Source organism: Chlorocebus sabaeus, chromosome 25 (assembly GCF_047675955.1).
Source record: "Chlorocebus sabaeus isolate Y175 chromosome 25, mChlSab1.0.hap1, whole genome shotgun sequence".
Classification (NCBI taxonomy): Eukaryota; Metazoa; Chordata; class Mammalia; order Primates; family Cercopithecidae; genus Chlorocebus; species Chlorocebus sabaeus.
In genome coordinates this window covers 30886652-30908632 of record NC_132928.1, presented here as the reverse complement: position 1 = coordinate 30908632, position 21981 = coordinate 30886652, and the positions used below count along the sequence as shown (strand labels likewise).

General features: G+C 34.8%; 1 protein-coding gene across 5 annotated transcripts in view; it reads left to right on the top strand.

The window, feature by feature from the left end:
• Positions 1-21981, top strand: part of LOC103230364 (protein tyrosine phosphatase receptor type C) — a 121574-nt gene that overhangs the window by 57402 nt on the left and 42191 nt on the right. Inside the window, exons 4-13 of one of the 5 annotated variants that reach the window (XM_007989038.3) lie at positions 1419-1616; positions 4278-4418; positions 7169-7312; positions 8091-8165; positions 9266-9292; positions 11796-12029; positions 13161-13286; positions 14746-14883; positions 18020-18139; positions 21806-21961. In XM_007989038.3, the coding sequence (XP_007987229.2) occupies positions 1419-1616; positions 4278-4418; positions 7169-7312; positions 8091-8165; positions 9266-9292; positions 11796-12029; positions 13161-13286; positions 14746-14883; positions 18020-18139; positions 21806-21961 (1359 nt within the window). Of the gene's footprint in view, positions 1-1418; positions 1617-4277; positions 4419-7168; positions 7313-8090; positions 8166-9265; positions 9293-11795; positions 12030-13160; positions 13287-14745; positions 14884-18019; positions 18140-21802; positions 21962-21981 lie in introns of all 5 variants that reach the window. The other 4 variants (XM_007989037.3, XM_007989040.3, XM_007989039.3 and 1 more) reach the window with 4 other exon arrangements.

Genomic DNA, 21981 nt, shown 5'->3' with positions numbered 1-21981 from the left:
TTGTCTTTTACCCAATCTTGTTGAACTGAATTAATTATTACTTGTTGTGTGATATAGCTCAGTTTTTGCCTAATTAAATATTTTAAAATATATTTTTTTGCTTTTCAAAAAGTAAATATACGTTAAGCAAAAAAAAAAAAAAAAAAAAAAAAAATTTAAATACATCTTTATAATCCCAGCATCCGGAGATCACATTAGTTTTTTCTTTTTTAACAAATTTGGTGCATTTTTCTATTCTTTTATAAAGAAAACCGCTTTTTTCAGTAAAAGAGCATGAAAAAATTTTAAAGGACTTTAATCAGTAGTACTAATTTGCCCTGCAGAATTTTTTTTTTTTTTTTTTTTTTTTTTTACCATTGTACACTCATGTCAACTGTGCATAAACTTATTCCACTACTACTTTGTGACACATTTTCCTCTTTTTAAAGAAACTTGAACTGTGGAAATTATTTCAGTATTTTAACTTGTATCTCTTTGTTCTCATGAAGTCAAAGACATTTCTGTAGACTTTGGTTGTTTGTAAACCTAGTTGTGAGTTTCGTTTTTCAGTCCTTTATACACATTTTCATTGCTTTGTTTGCATTTAATTTATTTTTTTAAGAATCCATGAATAGGCCGGGCGTGGTGGCTCACACCTATAATCCCAGCACTTTGGGAGGTCGAGGCGGGTGGATCATGAGGTCAGGAGATCAAGACCATCCTGACCAACATGGTGAAACTCCGGTTCTACTAAAAATACAAAAATTAGCTGGATGTGGTGGTGTATGCCTGTAATCCCAGCTACTTGGGAGGCTGAGGCAGGAGAATCGCTTGAACCAGCGAGTCGGAGGTTGCAGTGAGCCATGATCACGTCACCGCACTCCAGCCTGGTGACAGAGTGAGGCTCTGTCTCAAATATATATATATATGTATATATATCCATGAATAAATAGAAGCTTTGTCTTTCATTTTTTTTCTCCTGAAACCCTAGCTCTCCTAAAAACCTTCTAACTTTGCCTTTCTTTATCCTTTTCTTTATCTACAACTTTTAAATTTTTTAATCATCTTTACCCATTATGCTTCATCCTTCTGAATGCAATTGCTTTGGATAGGTGAGAAGCTGCTTTCAATTTCGTTTCCCCATTGTTATCTTTAGCCAACGTTCTGTAACTTGTTTTAGATCTGTGTCTATATATTATATGTATCTCTGTATGCATCAATATTTGTATGTATGCATGTATATTTGTGTATATATATTTATGAATACATATACACACCATATACATATACTTATGTATGGTGTGTGTGTAGATATGTGTAGATATAGGTACATATACACTATAATGGACTGGGGAGTTAGTATACTGGGATGAGCATACATTTGGGATATGATTCACATATTTATTTTGTCCTTCTTCCATTTTCCATTAATTTAACAGGACCGAGAACGACAAAGATGCCCAGTGTTCCACTTTCAAGTGGCCCCTTACCTACTCACACCACTGCATTCTCACCCGCAAGCATCTCTGAAAGAGGAAATGACTTCTCAGAGACCACACCATCTCTTAGTTCAGACAATACTTCAACCCAAGTATCCCCGGACTCTTTGGATAATGCTAGTGCTTTTAATACGACAGGTTGGCACACAAAAGTTGTTAACTTAAATATCAGGGCAATGTCATTTAAAAAATTCTAAAGTTATCAGTACAACTTGTCTTTAAATTATTTTCACAGTTTCTGAGGATGTGATTTTGTTGAAGTGCAGAAATTGCAGGAAATTAGTATCTGTGAAATATAGATCGACCAAAGTAATTAATGCATGTTGTTAGGGAGTGCAGAGAGAAAAGGAGGGAGGCAAGATCTCCAAGGACAATCAGGAGGGAAATTTGTTCTAGTATCCTCTGATCTATACACACTCTCCATGATTCTCCCGCTTGGCTTCCTGCCACCCGGACAGATGAGAATTTCCCAAGTTCAGAGATTATCAGTCCTGCTCTCCTTGGAAGGTGCCTTAAATGGGAATCTTCCCATTTCTTTGTTTCATTCTAGATTCTCTTTATCCAAAAATTGTTGAAGATAGAGAATGTATTATTTTTAAGTCCATTCTGAGAATTGACAACCCAATTTTGTTATATGAGTTTCTTTTGAGAGCATTTGCATTATTGAAAACATTTTTAATTAAGGTTGTGAGTTCTACTGGTAAAATTAAAGGCAATGTAGCCATGTTCCCAGAAAAAATCAGATTGATGTGAGAGATATTTTTGCCAAGGAGGGACACTGATGCTTCTTACACTGCTGATATAAGTATATGCTCATTTAATGTTTAGCAACAGGTCTGCCAGTGTATTCAGTACTCAAATTTACTATCAGGAGAGTGTTCATGCTTTCCTGAAATAATGTGTTATGTTGACATTTTTTTTGGGCAAACAGGTTTATAGACATACTTTGATAAAAGATACTAAGCTAGTTGAACTGTTTAACAATGCCATTTATCTTCATTTGAAAAAACAAGCATATATAACACCATCACAGAAATTTTGTTTAGGGTACTTCAAAGTATTTTGAGTACCATACTGATGAAGTTTATTGGATATAGTAAGCAGTTAAATAAATGGTCAATGCCTTCCTACAGCAAGTACAAGATTGTGCATTTAATCTTCCATTTGTTTCCCTGTCACCATAGCAGAGTAGTGACTAGGTTCTGTCTAAACACTGTAAAAATTTGAACACATTGCCCCAAATTTTTACTAAAGGAAGGCAAGGATGAAGGTGTTGATGACTAGGTAGAACATCTCATGCTATTTTATTATTTTGTTTGTTGCCTGAGTAGTGTTACATAGAGTTTTCCTTTTGAAGGTTCTGTATTTCATGTCACATATACGAATAAAAACGTGCAACATTCCTAACTTTCATTTCCACATTTTAAAAATCTAAAACCACTTAAGCCATAAATTTACAGATAGAGCACAGTATGAGAAAGGTTTAAAGTAGAATAGATTGAAAATAAGGATGAATAATTTTAGAATACTGATTTGCTCTAGCAAAATAATACTGAAGGTGAAATTACCTAGAAAAGTTTATGCTTTCAAATAAAAACACACTTTCTTTTCTAAAAAATAATCTTTTCATCAGGTCATATTTCAATTATCTATTGGAATAAAGTCTATATGAGTTATTTAATTTATGATTGTGATTGATTTATACTGCTGAATGCAATTTTTTCATTTATTGATATAATTGGGGTAAAAATCCTTTAGTCCATATTTCTAAGAATATTATATACACTATTCAAAATTGTTCATTTTTGAAAATGGTTACAATAACCTTCCATGTGCATAACATTAAATTTAATTATGTAATTTTATTTTTATAAGAATAGTTTATGACTATTTCAAAACATTTTCAATATAGATGGGTATATGTGTATATATATTTGTATATACTGTTAAATATATATAAAATATATGTATGTATTGTGTGTATATACTTTAATCCTATATATACATACATATACATATATACATATAGGAGTAAAGTATATAAAGTGTATACTTCATATGTACTTAAAAGACACACAATGAAAATACCATCCCTTTAAATTCTGTTCCTTAAAGATACCTTTTTAACCATTGTTGTATATCCTCCAGGCTGTCAACATATGATTTTGTGAGTATGTGAGAGACTGTGTGTGTAAGCATGGACATGCGAGATTGTTTCCACATGTTTTCAAACACTAGATATTATCAACCTTTTCAAACTCTGCCAGTATGCTAGTTAGAAATATTTCATGTTGATTTACATTTAAAAATTTGTTCGTAACACTGAATATTTTTTCATATACCTTTGGACCCTTGTGTATATTAGGTAGATGTTTGTCACATCTCTTGTCCATTTTTAAATTTCTTCCTTTCTTTGTAATTTGTAAGAGATACTAGTATATCGGAAGATTCATTTCTTATTCTGCCTACAAAGAAATGTTGCATCTGTCAGTTTGTAGAGTTGATGGAGAATTCAGAAAGCTCATAGTGATTTGAAAGTCAGTAATGCCACCTGGAAACACGAATTCTCTGTGGCTGCATCCAGCTCAGGAAACCTCCCAAGGATATGTAAATAGAGGACTCAGGTGCCTGTCACTTTCCAGTCAAGCAAATTTAAATACTGACAGACACATTTTAACAGATTCGGTCACTTCACAGTTTGGTAAACTACAATCGCAGTTTGCTCCTTATAACCTCTTAATAAATTATTCATCTCCAGTGGGGGAAGATTGATGTAATGATCTCACTTTCCTACCTTAGGTGTTTCATCAGCACAGACGCCTCACCTTCCCACGCATGCAGACTCGCAGACGCCCTCTACTGGAACTGACACGCAGGCACTCAGCGGCTTCGCCGCCAACACCACACTCAGCCCTACCCCAGGCAGCAATGATATCTCAGGTTTGCGGGTCCTTTAGACTTGTGCAAATATGAAGAGTGCAAGACGACTACCTGTATTTAAGAATGGTGTGAAGAAATCTAACCACTTATTTAACGTGCAGCTACTGTTAGTTGATAAATTTGGAATTTCAGTCACTCTTAGGAATATGAAACCACAGAACTAATGTCTTTTTAGTAGAGATGAAATAATAATGAGAATTGTGAGACTACAGCAAAAATCTGCTCAGGAGGAAAGAGGTATTCAGGACAGTCTATTTTTTATATACTTTAGGCAATTATTCTACAAGGAAAACTTTTTGTTAGAAGTAAGAAATAACATGCATAAATCTTTACTTAAAGACTTTGCACCAACAGAAACCAGGCTGAAGAGTGACTCCTATTATCAATGAAGGGCAGTGAGAAATTGTAACCACAATGACACTGTTATTTACAGAATGAGAAAAAAGAAAGGAATGGTTTTGTTTCCCATTCAAACATCAAGAATCTTTCAGGATGGCATCTCTGTGTTTATAACAACAGTACAAAATATTTCCTCCCTTTTCTTTTCAAAATTAGTCTCATATCACTTCGTGGTGCCCTTTTATATGCAAGAAAAACAAGTATGTTTTTTGTCAGATCACAAATCCACACAGTCGCATGTGTAATTTCAGTGATCTGAACGCTTGAAAGTTAAAGATATAAATGGTAGACCTATGTAGCTGGCAGGAACATGGTCTTGCTTTAGGTAGGAATCAAGCACATCATATATAATAATTATTATTTTGCAGTATTAAAACTGCACCCTTGGCATAAAAATCATTCCAGACAATCCACCCTCTTTAAACAAGTGGGAGAAGAGCCGCCCTCACCTGCCTCACTCCACCTAGTCCGGCTGCCATGGGAACCACAATAAAAATATTTGGAGCTTTTAGCAAACCCACAGAATCCGAAATTGTGGAAGGGAAGAAACTGGAAAATAACAAAAGGGGACTGACCCCTGGGGGCTAGTTGTCACACAGACTAGTCTGCTGTGTCCTGATCCAGGAATTCTTCCGCTCAAAGTAGCTAATTCCACTGATTAAAAATCTATGAGGATTAATCAACCTGATTAAAATTGTAAATGCCACCCATAACCACCACTGAGAGTACCTGCATAACAAGGGAAAAGAAGTTTTCAAGTGAGGAGGAGGGAAGGTAGGGAGTTTGGGGAGGTTGACAGTGGAAGCCTCAAAACGGCTTGGGAGCAGGGTCTGCTGGAGACGGGAGAACAGAACAAGTGAGTGAGAGGAGTGTGGAAAAGAAGGTGGGAAAAGGCTGCTTTCAAAACTCTGCAGGGGGCCAGTTCTATGTCTGAATGAGTTTTTTAAAAGATGAATAAATGAGCTTTCCTCACTCTTCTACATGTTCTGCTGAAGCCCTCCTCTGGGGATCCAGAATGGAAAACCTCATGTTTATGTTGTTTATTCTGTTCTATGGTTTAGTTAAATTTCGTGGTTTAGCGGCTTTTGAAGACTGAGCTGAGAACCCATGCTCAATTATTTGGAAGATGCATTTTCAATTCTAATGCAATGTATGTGTGAAATTATAGACTGTACTGCATTTGTAACTGGTAGACACCTGCATGCTCAAATCAAAGCCATGTTCAGAACATGCATGCGTGTATCACTGCTGAAATACAGACTGCCTGCAAATGTGAGATTAATCTCACGTCATTAAACTGATGACCCCAGGGATCTTGACAGAAAATAACCCAACAAGCTCTTGAATAGAGGGTAGCTCATATTTATTTTGCTTTTTCCATGGCAACTAGCATAGTGCTAGTCATCTAGTAGGCACCAAATGAATATACATTGATTGCCTGTGCTGTAATTCTGGTTGTGATGTTGGGCAATGATGTAAAATACTTTACATAATTTGAAGCCTGACAATGAAAAGTTCTAACCCAGTACAATGTGCAGTTTCTTTGGCTACAACCCTAGATTCTATACCAATTAGCCCCTATGTGATTGGAAAATAAGAGAATGATGCCACTGTAATGTGGAGCTTGTTGGATTTCAAGCCAATTTGATTTCTCCTGGCCAGGGGAGCCTGAATTGTGAAAGTAGAATTGTAACCTTCAGCTGGAAAGGAAAAAAAAGAAAACCTTTGAGCTTATGCTGTGGCACAGGCAGGATCCCATTCAGCTCTATTTTAAGAAAATTAAAACTGAGCACCTGCACCCAGGGATCCCTCCCCAGAGAGGTGTGTGCCTGCAAGGCTCTCAGCATGTATCAAGTTGCACTTCCTCCTGTGCCAGCCTTTCACACTCAGAGCTCTACCTCCATCTACGTGGTCTCAGCACCACTAAGACAGCACCTGTCTCTACTGCTTTGATACATTTTTTATATTGCCTAAGGCAGCCTGCAGCCCAGCATTTTAGGCTTCTTGGGCTGTCCAAACTATATAAATATATATATATACACACATATATGCGTGTATATATATACACATATATGCATATATGCATATATATGTATATATATATATTTTAAGTTGTGCTCTGATTATGAAGCCACATAGGTTTCCAGTTGTCTGCCCCTAAAGTCATCTTTCCCATAAGCCCTGGTGTTTTGGGTACGGTACTGTAGAATATATGTGTCGTGGTGTAGCAGAAGGGCTTGAAGGTTTGTTTCTTTGCCTTAACTTTAGTAATTGTGCTCATGTTGGCTATCTGACTATTGTCATTGCATGACAGACACAACTGACAGTACTGATGGCCCTTCTGATTGCAGATGTCCCAGGAGAGAGGAGTACAGCCAGCACCTTTCCTACAGACCCAATTTCCCCATTAGCAACCACCCTCATCCCTGCACGCAACCGCTCTGCTGCCTTACCTGCACGCACCTCCAACACCACCATCACAGCGAACACCTCAGGTCTGACTATGGTGCTCTAGGTGTCTTCGGTTAAAGATAATGAAATGGAAACTCAAAACTTTAATGCAGCTCTTTTATTTTGTGCCAAATATTATTTGCACAATAATAAAAGAGCTAGTTTCTAATCTAGTTTCTCATTTTACAAATGTTCACGTATTAACACCAAATTACGCAAAAGAAACTTGCCAGTAAGCTTTTTCTGGATGTATTTTATTTTATTATTAACATTACAAAAGTCCATGGCAAAGAAGAATCAATAATAAGCCTTAATGTCATATAGCTCTGGGATCAAATCCAGTTTCTTCAACTTTCTAGCTGATTATAGGGCAAATTACTAATACTTTCTGTATGTCAGATTTGCTTTGTGTAAAAATGGACATAATAACACTCCTTTCAAAATATTAATGTGATGACTGAATATGTAAAAATCTGGTATGTAATAAATATTTAAAAAGAGTAATTGTGACCCTTATTAGAATCCAAATATGCAAAGCCGCAAATGAAAGGGAAATGAATAGTTTGAGGAAGATTGCACATCAACTAAGAATTATATCAAGGAATGAATAGTTTTCCCTCAATTTATACAATGTTCAGTTTAAATGACTTGAAATAAATCTTTGATTCACTTTATTATTTTTAAAACAAGCAAACATCAAATCAAAAGAGGACTCACAGAGAAAAGATTCCATTAGGAAATTATCTTTGCTAAAGAGTTTTTCTTTTACCTTTCAATATAACAAACACATTAACTTTTATTCTTCTGTTCGTTTTCTTGCAGATTCCTACCTTAATGCCTCTGCAACAATCACTCTGAGCCCTTCTGGAAGCACTGTCATTTCAACCCCAACAATAGGTGACGTTACCCTCAGTCACAGCCACACAATCCCCACGTGCCTGGTGATGTGCTCTCACAAGGGTCTTCTACCCACTCTACCTCAGGCTGCTTTCTTTAAGTTGCATTAAGTGTTTGAATCCTGAGGGTGATGGAACAGCAGGAAGACATTTCTGTGCTTAGCAGTGCAACAGCTGATGAGATCAGGATATAATCGTTACTGTCATAATCCATCAGAAAACATGTGTGAGAAAAAACCACATCTACTGGAACTTTTTCTCTTGGGGGTTTAGGTCTTAGTATGGGAAAGAACAGGCCCATCAAAGGGGCTGTCCATTGCAAGCAGTGAGCAGCAGAGGGCTGATTGCAGTTCCAGTTAAGCAGTGACAGGGCATGGAGATAAAGGAAAGAGACATTGACGGGTGGCTACAGCAATACTGGTATGTGTGAATCAGCCAGTAAGCTGATCAGAGCTTACAAGCCCACCATTCTCTCCACATTCTTCCAACCCAGAATCGAGATGGGCAGAGATCTCTTAGCTTACACAAAGCACATGTTCTCCCAATTATTCACTGAAATGCATACACCCACACAAGACACTACTCGATTTGTTGAGAGAGCAATTTGTTACCCTGGATCTAGTAGATGTGCAAAGAGCTTACAAAAGCTAATCTAGAGAATGAACCAGTCCTTGCCTTTCCTCTGACTTTTTTTTTTTTTTGTAAACAAAAAGTATGAACTTCGTACTATGGGAGTTATAATTATATAAATTGACATCGAGACTAATCAAACAAATGAAGATCTTTAAAATATTTTTGGCTGTGTGAATCTTCAGCCATGTGGCCATACTGCAATTAGATGTGTATCTAAAAGTCTTAATATTGCTAATTGCATTTATTGGGTATATTCATGAAAAAGTTTGTAGAATTAGCTCACTCCTTTATAATGCTTTAAGTTTTGAAATGAAAACCTATACTAGGCAAATTCTTCATATTCTGTTAAATCTAACTAGATAGACTTTGTGAAGTAGAAGTACTGTAAATCAGCTTTCCCCAAAATGACATGGCAGATAGTCTAAAGCAAAATTTTAGTAATTTACATTCTTTTTTCCTCCATTACAGCTACTACTACATCTAAGCCAACATGTGGTAAGTTTATTTACTTAGAATCAGCATACCTCACTTTGGGATAGCACTTTAATTACATCTTTCTTTATTCCAAGCTTTCAGGACCCACTAGCAAGCTGAACTCACTGGCTCTAATTTCTCACCAATGACTAGTCTCAAATTTTAAGAGCTAGTATCTCTTAGTAGTAAGATGTTTTGATTTTATATTCAGACCTAGATTTGAGTACCAGGATGGGTACTCGCTACACAGGGACATAGAGTTGGGAATGATAAACACTGGGAAATACAAGAGCGATGATGGAGGGAGGAAGGCAAGGGTTGGAAAACTACCTATATTGGGAACTATGCCTACTTCCTGGGTGTCGAATTCAATTTTACTGCAAACCCCAGCATCATGCAATATACCTTTGTAACAAACTTGCACATATAACCCTGGAATCCAAAATAAGAGTTGAAAACTAAGTTTTCCAGTTAGACAACTTTGGTAAAGCTACTTAATTTTAGTTTAGGTATTTGAAAAAAAAATGAAATGACAGCAAGTTTGTTGGTGCACAGGGGGAGGACAAGGATTCAGTGTGATGATAAATATAAAATGTGGATAATACCTTCAAAGCTTATCAAAAGGAAAAATCTCTCTCTCTCTCTCTCTTTGTGTCTTGCTTGTTAGGGGCTGGTTCAAAGCAGATACTTGAAAACAGTTTGTCTCTCTCTTTTTTTTTTTTTTTTTTTTTTTTTTTCTCATTTTCTTCCTTGATTCTCAGTTGAATCAAAGTGGTTCTTCATGATCAGGGCTTATTCCTCCATTCATTTCTAAGTCTCATCACTGGAGTCACTGCCTTCAGTAGCTTTCCGTATATTTAGTGCAAAGAGTGGCCTTCATATGTATGTTTAATTAATATTATCTTTTATAATCATGTTGTTACTCACCTCTCCTCCTCTCTTCTTGCATCATTGCCTCCTTATGTTCTTCACTTAAGTAATATGGAACCACTTGCAGTTTTCTTTCTTTCCTTCTTTCCTTCCTTCCTTCCTTCCTTCCTTCCTTCCTTCCTTCCTTCCTTCCTTCCTTCCTTCCTTCTTTCTTTCTTTCCTTCCCTCCCTCCCTCCCTCCCTCCCTCCCTCCCTCCTTCCTTCCTTCCTTCCTTCCTTCCTTCTTTTTCTTTTCTTTTCTTTTCTTTTCTTTTCTTTTCTTTTCTTTTCTTTTCTTTTCTTTTCTTTTCTTTTCTTTTCTTTTCTTTTCTTCTCACTCTGTTGCCCGGGCTGGAGTGCAGTGGTACAATCTCAGTTCACTGCAACCTCTGCCTCCCAGGTTCAAGTGATTCTCCTGCCTCAGCCTCCCAAGTAGCTGGGACTACAGGCACATGCCACCGAACCCAGCTGATTTTTCTATTTTTAGTAGAGATGGGGTTTCACCATGTTGCCCACGCTGGTCTTGAACTCCTGACCTCAGGTGATCAACCCGCCTCAGCCTTCCAAAGTGCTAGGATTACAGGCATGAGTCACCCACTTACAGTTTTCTAAACATATACTGTTCCTTCCTGCCTCTGTGGCCACTCCTGCTCTTCCTCTACAATTTGAATTCTGCTCCAGCCTCATTCCCCAAACCCCATGTCTATTTTTCTACTTCCTGTCCATATTTTAAAACACAAACTAAGTCACTTTCTCTGGAAATCCTGTCCCATACCTTCCAAATGGAACAGATCTCTCTCTTTTTAGTGCCACATTATTTCTGGCATAATCTTATTTTGGAGGTTTGTATGTCTCCTGCAATTCATGCACGTGTCTGCCTCCACATTGGAGGATACATTTCTAAAAGCTGATTATATCTAACTTGGCTTTGAATTCCTAGTGTTGGTGACCATGTCTTATGCATGAAAAAGGCTTAATAATTTTTGGTGAATAACAATGAATTAATAAATTTACATTTGTTGTAAAGATATTTTTATCACTCAGCAGAAATTGTTGACACTAAAAAAAAAGGTGCTTTGGAGGTATATTATCAATCATAATTTTATCCAAGTTAAGGAATGAATGAGGGCTTCTGGTCTCTGAGTAATTAATGCTCCACATATATGAAGAGACAGATAGTTAATAACTACATTTTAGAAAACAAGAAAATTATAAAGCAAGAATAAATGTGTCAGATGCATCATTTATTTGTGATTCAAGTCAACAAGTAACTAGTGAGTTCCCATTAATGATAAATATTATGCATATTCCTGGATTTACAGTGATAATAAAAATAGACCAGACTTTGCTCTCATGGAAATTCCAAGTCCAGCTAGGAAGACAGACACTCATCTGGTAATCATTCAAATATAAATTTACAAGCTGGGGTTGTTGATAGGGCAGTAAAGCACAGAGAATTATGAGAAAAATGATATGGAGGCATCTGATATGTTTCTTCCTTTTCATGTTTTTGGGGATATTTGGTTAGTTGATTTGATATTTTGGCATTTGTATGAATGTGGTTTTGTTTATTCTGGAAAAATAAGATAACACTCAATGTTCTATTTTCTTTTAGCTGAAAAATATGCAAACATCTCTGTGGATTACTTATATAACAACAAAACTAAATTATTTACAGCAAAGCTAAATGTTAATGAGAGTGTGGAATGTACAAACAATAATCACACACACAATATTTGCACAAACAATGAGGTGCTTAATCTTCCAGAATGTAAAGAAATGATTGTTTCCGTATCTCATAATTCATGTACAGATCGTCATAAAGAATTAAAATTAGATGTGCCACCAGGTAAATATCAATTTATTTCTTTTCATAAATTTATAAAATCAGTACACTTTCGCGTGTGGTGTTCTCCACTGGTCACAGGAACTGGTCTGGTGAGAGAACAGGGCTGAGGAAAAGGAAGTCCCTTGGAAAAGAGTGGGTGAACTTTCTGCTTTCTTAACCAAGTAAAAATGATAGAGTCATATAAGCCTTCTGTTTATAATCATAAATCACCACTTCTACTTCTTTAACAGGGAGTTGTTCATATATACTAAATATAATTTATCCTGCTAAGTGATTGTCTACAAGCTTTCTTTATTCTCCTCTACTTAACCGAAGTCATTAATTACATATGTACATATATTTATTCTGCTTTAAGTACACATTTGTCTTAATTATATTAGGGAGAAACATAAAGGATTTGATGTGTACGGGAAGAACAAAATACATTCAAAAGAGGAAGGTTATGGTCATGTTAGGGAGATCAAGCTGGTTTTGTCAGCTAAGCTCCTGCTGGGAAAGAGGAGGGGGTGACAGGCGTCGGGCAGACTCCAGGGAAGCATCTCTTAACAAAAGCATTCTGGAAAAGGGATTCCAGAGCTGTGTAATTAAAAAAAAAAAAATCATATCATTTAATAATTCGAGACTATTAATATATTTTTTAACATTTAAATATGTTAAAATCCATTTAATTTATTCATTTTCCCAAAATATTACTGAGATAAATTACTAATTAAACGCAGAAGGTAACAATACTTAAAAATGCATTTCCCAAGAAGGAAATCCCCAATACTCTTTATAATAATCATTCAATTCAAAGTAAGTAAAGAGTAAACAAAAATTGAAGATATAAACAAAAATACAAAACGGAATGAGTGTTTGTTTTAAAATGTGCAAAAGCTACAATTTTATCAATGTTTGCTTACATTTCATTTTTTAACGTAGTATAACTTATAAATGAAACACTACCAAAATATATGGTGCTAAAAATAATAAAGTAAATAATTTAAAAAACACCAAATCCCTAGAGTTATTAGACTTTTCCCATAGCAATCTCCATTTCAGTGGCTTTAACTGAGAAGTTAGGAATTAGTGAGGGCTTGGGGCACACATTATGAAATACTAATCAAATTTATTTCTGTATCTTCTTGACAGAGATTGAAAAGTTTCAGTTAGATGATTGTACACAGGATGTAGAAGCAAATACCACTATCTGTTTAAAATGGAAAATTAAAACCTTTGCTTGTGATAAAAGTAAAATTACCTACAGATTTCAATGTGGTAAGAATATAACATTGACCAGAGATGGTTTTTTTTTGTAGTACAATGTTGCTGTAGATATTATTTAATTTTACTCTCTGTCCTTTCTCTCTTCCTCTCTGCCTCTCTTTTCTCCCTCTGTTTGTCTTTTTTCTTTCTTGTCTTTTTCTTGGTCTGTGGTATATTTAGAGTCAAATAATTAAATTATCTATACCATTCAAACAAATTATCACAAAATGAATACTTCTCATGAAAAATAAATATCTAAAAATTAAAAGTCAATTAATTTACAATAATTTTCTTGGCAATTATTATACACAGGCATTGTTGAAGAGATCATGAGATAAGGGTGTTATAAGAAAATAATAATACACGAACTCTGTTATGAAGGAAAACAAATACAAGATTGTATGGTTCAAGAGTTTACTTTTTCCATTCTGCATCAACAAAATTGATACACAAGTTCAAGAACACTTAAATAATAAGAAAGCAGAAAAAGAAGAGCAAGTGCATCTAGGGATATGTTTGGGTTTGAATTGAGACAACTAATAATTGAGATAGTATTTTTAAAGTGTATTTGAATTTAATGCGATGAACTCTCCCACCCTTTGACATAAAGCCATCTGCCAGGCCATAGCTGGCATGACAGATAGATGTGCGCAGGTGTGCATGTGCATGCACGTACATCCACAGATACACACATAGAGGATGCAGCATTGCACTGGGTGTAATCATTACATAATCATCATAGTATAGATTCATGGCCATGAGGCAAGCGGATGAGGAAAGGAACAGCAAACATAAGACAGACCAATGATAATAAAATGTTTTCTCTAGAGAATCTGTTAGACAAAGACTAGCTGAGGTGCAATCTCAACTTTAAGTTATATTTGCTACATACAGATTGAGCATCCCTAATCTGAAAACCCAGAAGCCAAAATGTTCTCAGAATCCAAAATGTTCTCAAATGTTTTTGAGTGCCAACATGATGTGGCTCAAACAAGTAAAAAATTTTACATGTGACCTAAAGTGACTGGTCATAGTCAAAATGCAGAAACACAACACAGAATTTAGTCAGCATCCCCAGAGAAAAATAAATGACCTCAAGCTATTCATATATGAGGTATGTATGAAACATAAATGAATTTTGAACTTGAACTTGTGTCCTATCCCCAAGATATCTTATCATTTATATGCAAATATTCCAAAATCTGAAAAAAAAAAAAAAAAAAGAAAACTAAATCCAAAACACTTCTGGTGCCAGGAATTTTGAATAAGGGAAACTCAGCCTGTATTTTCTTAAAAGTGGAATGTAGCAAAATTATTTTCAGGATCTTTTACTTTTATTATTTTGACAATCTCCATGGATGTTTCAATCTGATAAATATTAAATAGAGAATTATAAATGTGAAATTAGAAAATAAATGTGTGTGTGAAATATTGCATATATATACTCATTTGAAATATTTCTTTATTTCAGGTAATGAAACATATAATAAGGAAGACATTTATTTAAAAAACCTTGAACCTGAATATGAGTATAAGTGTGACTCAGAAATACTCTATAATAACCACAAGTATATTAACATAACCAAACTTATAAAAACAGATTTTGGGAGTGAGTATGTTACTTACATTTATATATAAAATTGCTTTCCTTTTCATGTTCTTATAATTCCTTGAGAATCATAGGAAATGAGTTGTCTTTTTACTGTTTTTGATACTTTTTAAGCATATGCTTTTTATTTCAACGAAGCTCAATTTATCTATTTTTACTTCTTTTGCTTATGCTTTTGGTGTCATATGTAAAAGTCCATTGCCAAGTCATGCAGATTTATCCATATGTTTTGTTCTAAAAATTTTATAGCATTAGCTCTTAAATTTAGCTCTGTTACCTGAATTAATATTTGTATACGGTGTGAGGTAAGAGTCTAATTTCATTTTGTTGCTTATGGCCATCTAATTTTTCTAGTGCCATTTGCTGAAAACACTATTTATTCTCCCATTGAATAGTCTTGCCATTCATATCAAAAATTAGTTGACCATAATGATGGGTTTATTTCTGAACTTTCAGATTTATTTTATAGATTTATATGTCATGCTTACACTGTCAATTACTGCTGCTTTGTAGTAAACTTTGAAATTGGAAACTGTAAGTTCCCCCAAATTGTTACTTTTTCTCAAGATTGTTTAGAATATCTAAGGGAACTTGGAATTCTGTATGAACTTTAGGATCAACTTTTCAATTTTTATGAAGAAGTCATCTGGGATTCTTTCAGGGGTTGCACTGAATCTGTAGATCAATTTGGGAAATATTGCCATCTTAACCATGTTAGTCTTCCAGTTCATGAACACAAGGTGTCTTCTTCTTTAATTTATTTTCAAAATGTTTTGTAGTTTTCAGTGCATTAGTCTTATAATTCTTTTGTTAAATTTATTTCTAGTTTAAGTTTATACCTGGTTATAATGCTGTTGTTTTCTTAATCACATTTTCAGATTTTTTACTAATGTACAAAAATACAATTGCTTTTTCTGTATTGATCTTGCAATCTGTCACATTACTGAACTTGTTTATTAACGATAATATTGAGAAATTTTTGACACAGCTTGCTAATGTGATTCTAGGTTTTGTTTTGTTTTGATTTGATTTGATTTTGAGACGGAGTCTCGCTCTGTCACCCTGACTGGAGTGCAGTGGGCGATCTTGGCTCACTGCAACCTTCGACTCCTGGGTTCAAGCAACTCTCTGCCTCGGCCTCCCAAGTAGCTGGGACTACAGGTGCCCACCACCACACCTGGCTAATTTTCTTTATTTTTAGTAGAGACGAGGTTTCACCGTGTTAGCCAAGATGGTCTTGATCTCCTGACCTCGTGATCTGCCCACCTCGGCCTCCCAAAGTGCTGGAATTACAGGCATGAGCCACCATGCCTGGCCCGTGATTCGAAGTTTTATATAAAAAGGAGAGTTGAAGGCTAAAGAGGCTGCCTAAATCCATGTCTCCTTATAATCCTCCAAAATAATATATAGCTACAAGAAGAGCACATAAAACTATGTAAAAACTATATCCTCAGCATAACTGGAAAATTTTAATGTATTTTTATAAGTACCACAATTATTACATTCTTTATAAATCAGTGAAACAAAATAGAAATCCCAGAAAACTATGTTTTATATTTGAAAAAAGCACAAAATGTTTTCAGTGGGAGAAAAATAGTGTTTTCAACTAATGATACTGGTATCTCTGTAGAAAGAAAATGAACATCAGCTCTCACCTCTCAACAAACATAAAAATTAATTCAAAATGAATTCCAGACCTAAATACTAAAGCTATAATTATAAAAATTCTAATCAAAAGACATAGGAGAAAATGTGTGCTTTCAGCAAAGATTTCTTAGGACACAAAAGCAAGAAACATAAAAATTTTTTGACGAATTGGAGTTCATCAAAATTTAACATTCCTGCTCTTTGGATGAAGCCATTAAGGAAATAAAAAAGTAATAAATCATTGGTAAAAAACAAAATTAAATTTTTCAACAACAGAAGTTTTTTCAGAACATATAGAGAGCTCTTTCAGCTGCAAAATAAGGAATAAAATAGCTCAATTGAAAATGAACAAACATTTTTAATATATACTTCACAAAAGAGGATATATAAGCGGTTAATAAACACATTAAATGATGCTCAACATCATTAGTTATCTGAGAAATGCAAATTAAAACAATACTGAGATGATAATACTATACATCCATTCAAATGACTAAACTTCAAAAGACAGATACTACTATTGGTTAGGATGTGCAGCCATGACCCAGGAATTTCACTACAGGTATTTACCAAAGAGGAAACATGACAAAGCAGATTCATTCATAGTAGCCAAAACCTGGAAACAGCCCAAATGTGTATTAACTGCTGAATCATAGGTAAAACATGGTATATCTTTACAGTAACTACTGATAGATTTTTAAAAGGTAACTATGACACATGCAACTAAATGGATGAATCTTCAGAACATTACATTGAGTGCAATATTTTAGGTGTGAAAAAGTACTTACTGTTTAATTTTATTTACATGCAATGGGTAAAAAGACAAATTTAATCTGTAGTAACAGAAATTTGATCAGACGCTATGTGAGTCTGGTCAAAGGAACTGAGTTTACTGGGAAGTGTCACAGAAGGACATTTTGGGATCACAGAAATTTTCTTCATCTTGATTGTGGTGTTGGTTATGTGGATGTATACATTTGTTAAAACTCATTAAACTATACCTCAAATGGGTACATTTTAATGTCAATTTTACTTCATACACTTTATTTAAACATTTATCAGTTTTTCTCAGTTTCAAATGACTAGTTACTGAAAGCAATGACAAGTGCTACTCAATGATTGCTACATTTATTAGTGCTGTGAATGCTAGGTTTTCAGCACAGCAAAACCTACAAATCTCAGGATTTGTAGGTAGTATCTGGGTAATAATATATATGAATAATGTGTATGAAAGGAAGAGGGTGTTCTCAGATATCTTCAAGTCAGTGGAATGCTTAGGTTTCACAATGCCAATCTGGTGTGACATTTACTTTGTTGAAGGAATTTACTCTAAAACAAATTCAATAAGCCCAGATGCATTTCTTTAAATTTTATTTTTAATTCATCATTTGTCAAAACATGGTTATCAATAGTGCATGCTTATAATATGAAGAATGCTTTATCCATGTCTTATTTTTCGTATTACTTAACATTCTTATTCTTTTAACAGTTCCAGGACAGCCTCAGAATGTTGTTTGTAGACATGAAGATGCACATCAAGGAGTAATTACCTGGAATCACCCTCAAAGATCATTTCATTATTTTATTCTCTGTTATGTAAACAAGACAGGTAATCTGTGTAGAATTTAATTTCATCAGAAAAGAGAAATCAAGAATTTGAAAGTACTAGAAATTTTGATCGAGCCAGTGAGCCACGAAGCTCTCTGCTTAGAGACTGGATAGGCATAGTATACACCCAGATCTTAAAACTGCTTCCACTCATTCAAAGCTTTCCAGTCTCAGAAATGACTAAAATCTAGAACATTCTAAATATTGGCTTGTCTTTCTTGATCTTAGTTTAAATCTTTGTGCTGCAAAGCCTAGAGACAGAAAATCTCTGGATGACAATACTCATTTCTGTCTTGCAAGTATTATGTAAGTGATTTTAACCACTTTGAACTCATCATTCAGACTTCTAAACAAACCAACAAACAAGTAAACCCCTTGTAAAACTTGTTTCAGCTAATAATACAGACAAAATGTTGGGTGAATAAAAATGAGCATGGGCCCATGTGACCACTGAGACCAGTTTGGTATAATCTTGGGAGCATAGTTCTAAGTTTAGAATTAGACTTCTGCAGAAGTAATATATTAAAAAAACAAAAAAAAAAACAAAAACAAAAGAAAAAACAAGAAAGAAATGTGCTATGACTAGTTCACTCATGAAATGTTCAAATGATGTGCTATTTAAGAGAACAAATATCTTCTGGACAATTTAAAGGATCTAAAATGTTTGTAGAAAATAGCATCAGTGGAGTATCTCAGAGCATCATCCTCAATGCCTGGGATAACCCTTTCTCTATTCTTTTATCCATAGGTTAAAATAGGAGTGAAGTGAACCTCTTACAGAATTCTGTCACTCTGTGCTGTGGGGAAGGAACCAGACATAAATTTCAAAACTTGAAAAGTGAAAGACTATTTTTCTTCATTATATTATTTTATATTTTAATGGCCTTTTTTTTTTTGCTAGTGTCTTTAGGTCTTAATAATCAGACTACTAAAGCAAAGTTAGATACGCATGTAGTTTTCAAATTAACATTCAAAGACCAAGGAAAAGAAATATATATAATATATTTGAGGTTATGGTAAATTTAAAAGTTAAGTCTACGGGGAAGAAAAAATGGAAATTCCAGGAAGATAAAACAACAGAGGTACTGTCTGCCTCATTGGACACCTCTTTTACAAACACTTTGTGTAGCTTCTATGAGAACACATTGTTCGTTTTTTTTTTCTCTTCTCTGAATCTTCTATTCACACTCCCTTGCTGCATTCTTCAATGTCTACACAATCTCTACTAGAGAGTATTGTCGATGTCAGAGTATATGGTAGACATTTTATGCGTCTATGGCTCTTTAAATTTTACACAGTTTTTTTTTTTAAACTGTATTTCCACTGTATTTGCGTAATTAGGGTAAAAAGGATGTAATGAGTTAGTAGCAGTCTATGAATTTTGCTTTGTTTGCTGGCAACTAGCATGGGTCCTTCCTTATTGGGCAACTAAATATTGTTACTCAAATTTAATAGCTGTCTGCATAGAACACTTAAACGGGATTGAATGGCTGAGAAGGGGAGGCTAGATGATATCAGGCTGTGTGTTTTCTTTTCTCCAAAGCCGCCGATTGGTGACTGAATGCAGCTTTGGACCTTGCCCTGACACTGCATAAAGGACTCTTTGGAGCCAGCTCTACTCTAAATAGCCTGCTCTGCTTTTGTTTTCTTCTTCATCTCAAACATACACCTCTCTCCTCTCCCGTGTTACCTAAAGCAGAGAGAGTTGATAGGATTATAGTATTGTTAAGGCAATTTAACTTTTCTCACCATTTTAAATAAAAGTACTATTTAAAATCCACAGGAAGAAAGTCTATGAAATTTGCAGTTTGTATTACTTTTTAATCAGATATTAAATTTCACTTCATTACTTCACAATTCAATTTTTTCAGTGTCTCTAAAAGAGAGGGATTAAAAGAGGACAAAAAATGCAATTGACATTAATTTAGTTTTCTTCATTTAGCAGGTATTTTTTATTATGTATTATTTAAAGATTTTATCAACTATTTTAATAACTCAGTGGAGATGTGCACACATATCTTCATAGTTCATATGATGAAACTGAGGTTAACAGAAAATGTGATAGATGTTCAAGTTCAGTAGCTTGATCTGTTTTCTTTTTGCTCCTGTGTTTGTTTGTTTGTTTGTTTGAGACGTAGTCTTGCTGTCGCCCAGACTGGAGTGCAGTGGCACCTGTCGGCTCACTGCAAGCTCAGCCTCCCGGGTTCACACCATTCTCCTGCCTCAGCCTACGGAGTAGCTGGAACGACAGGCGCCCACTCCTATGCCCGGCTAATTTTTTTGTATTTTTGGTAGAGACGGGGTTTCACTGTGTTAGCCAGGATGGTCTTGATCTCCTAACCTCATGATCCGCCCGCCTTGGCCTCCCAAGTGTGTTTGTTTGTTTTTTCTCACATTTTTAGCATAAAATATTTTGGAGAACTGCAGTTTTATCTCATTAACTTAATGAGGGCAAGTGACAGTGAAGCTTCTTGGTAATTGGAGAATTGGGGAAGAGACATTTTGTGCTTTATTGGATTTAAAGGATTGTTTTTCAAAAGTTATTGAAAGCAATAGGCACCTTTCAAGACCACCATGATGTCGCTGGAAGTTATTTTGTGTAATGCCTTTTATTTTTTAAAGAAAAAAAATAGAACAAATTGCTTAATCTCTCTGTGGCTCAGTTTTGTCATCTGTAAAATCAGATGATACTGAGTGCCAGATAATAGTTGCAGTGATGGTTAAATTAATTATTTCATGTATACCCCTTGAAACAGTGCTTGGCACATACAGTGAGTTATTGTTTTTTAAAATCATTATTGATATTATATTATTATTATCACTGAAACTGCTATCCAGAAACATGTTGCCACTCTAATCATCCTCTTTCCTGATGTCACTTGGCTACTCAAAAATAGCAGCAGCTGGTGATTTTTTTACTTAACAGGTGCTAACTCTTCTGCTTGAGTGTGAAAACACACTTAGACACTGTCCTACTTCTCATATGCCTCCCCAGCCAGAGCTGTTGTCCTGATCAGGTTTGTCCCTAAACTCAAAAACATTCCTTCTTTTGTCTGTAAGGTTTTCTTTTCTCCCTTACACGTACTCAGTTCCACTTACCTTTCAATGAACAGCTTAATTCCACTTCCAGCATGAAACTCCCTCATTCTCACAACTCCCATTAATTACTCTAGTGTTCAAATTACTATGATAGAATCAACCTAATGACTGATGATCAAATGGATTCTGCATGTAACATTCAAAACAGTAGCTAATACTGATCGATGTTCAAAGTTTGGAGATTACATATCAGAAAAGGTTTTCCAAAAAAGAATCACTCTGAAACATGCAACTCAAGACTTATAGTGTTCACTGGGGGCTGTGTTTTCTCAGAAAAAAAAGAGATCATCTTTACAAATGAGTCTGAACTCATTAAATATTTTATGTACCAAATTAATGATATAAAACCATAATTTTTCAATATTTAATTTTACCAATGATAACTGAATTTCTTCAATACACTGACTGATAATTGTAGGTACTTTTGAGTATCAAGGATGTACTTATTTTTCAATCACTCAATAGTTTGAAGTACACTTGGAACAATATGATGTAGAGACCAAATTAGATATGTGGTAGTACTGACTTTTAATGACTTACTAAATTTTTTCACGTTTTTCCTCAGCAGAAAATTGCCTCAATCTGGATAAACACCTGACAACATATCATTTGCAAAATTTGAAACCTTATACAAACTATAGTTTATCATTACATGCCTACATCATTGCAAAAGTGCAACGTAATGGAACTGCTGCAACATGTAATTTCACAACTGAAAGTGCACGTAAGTTATCTGTTTTAATG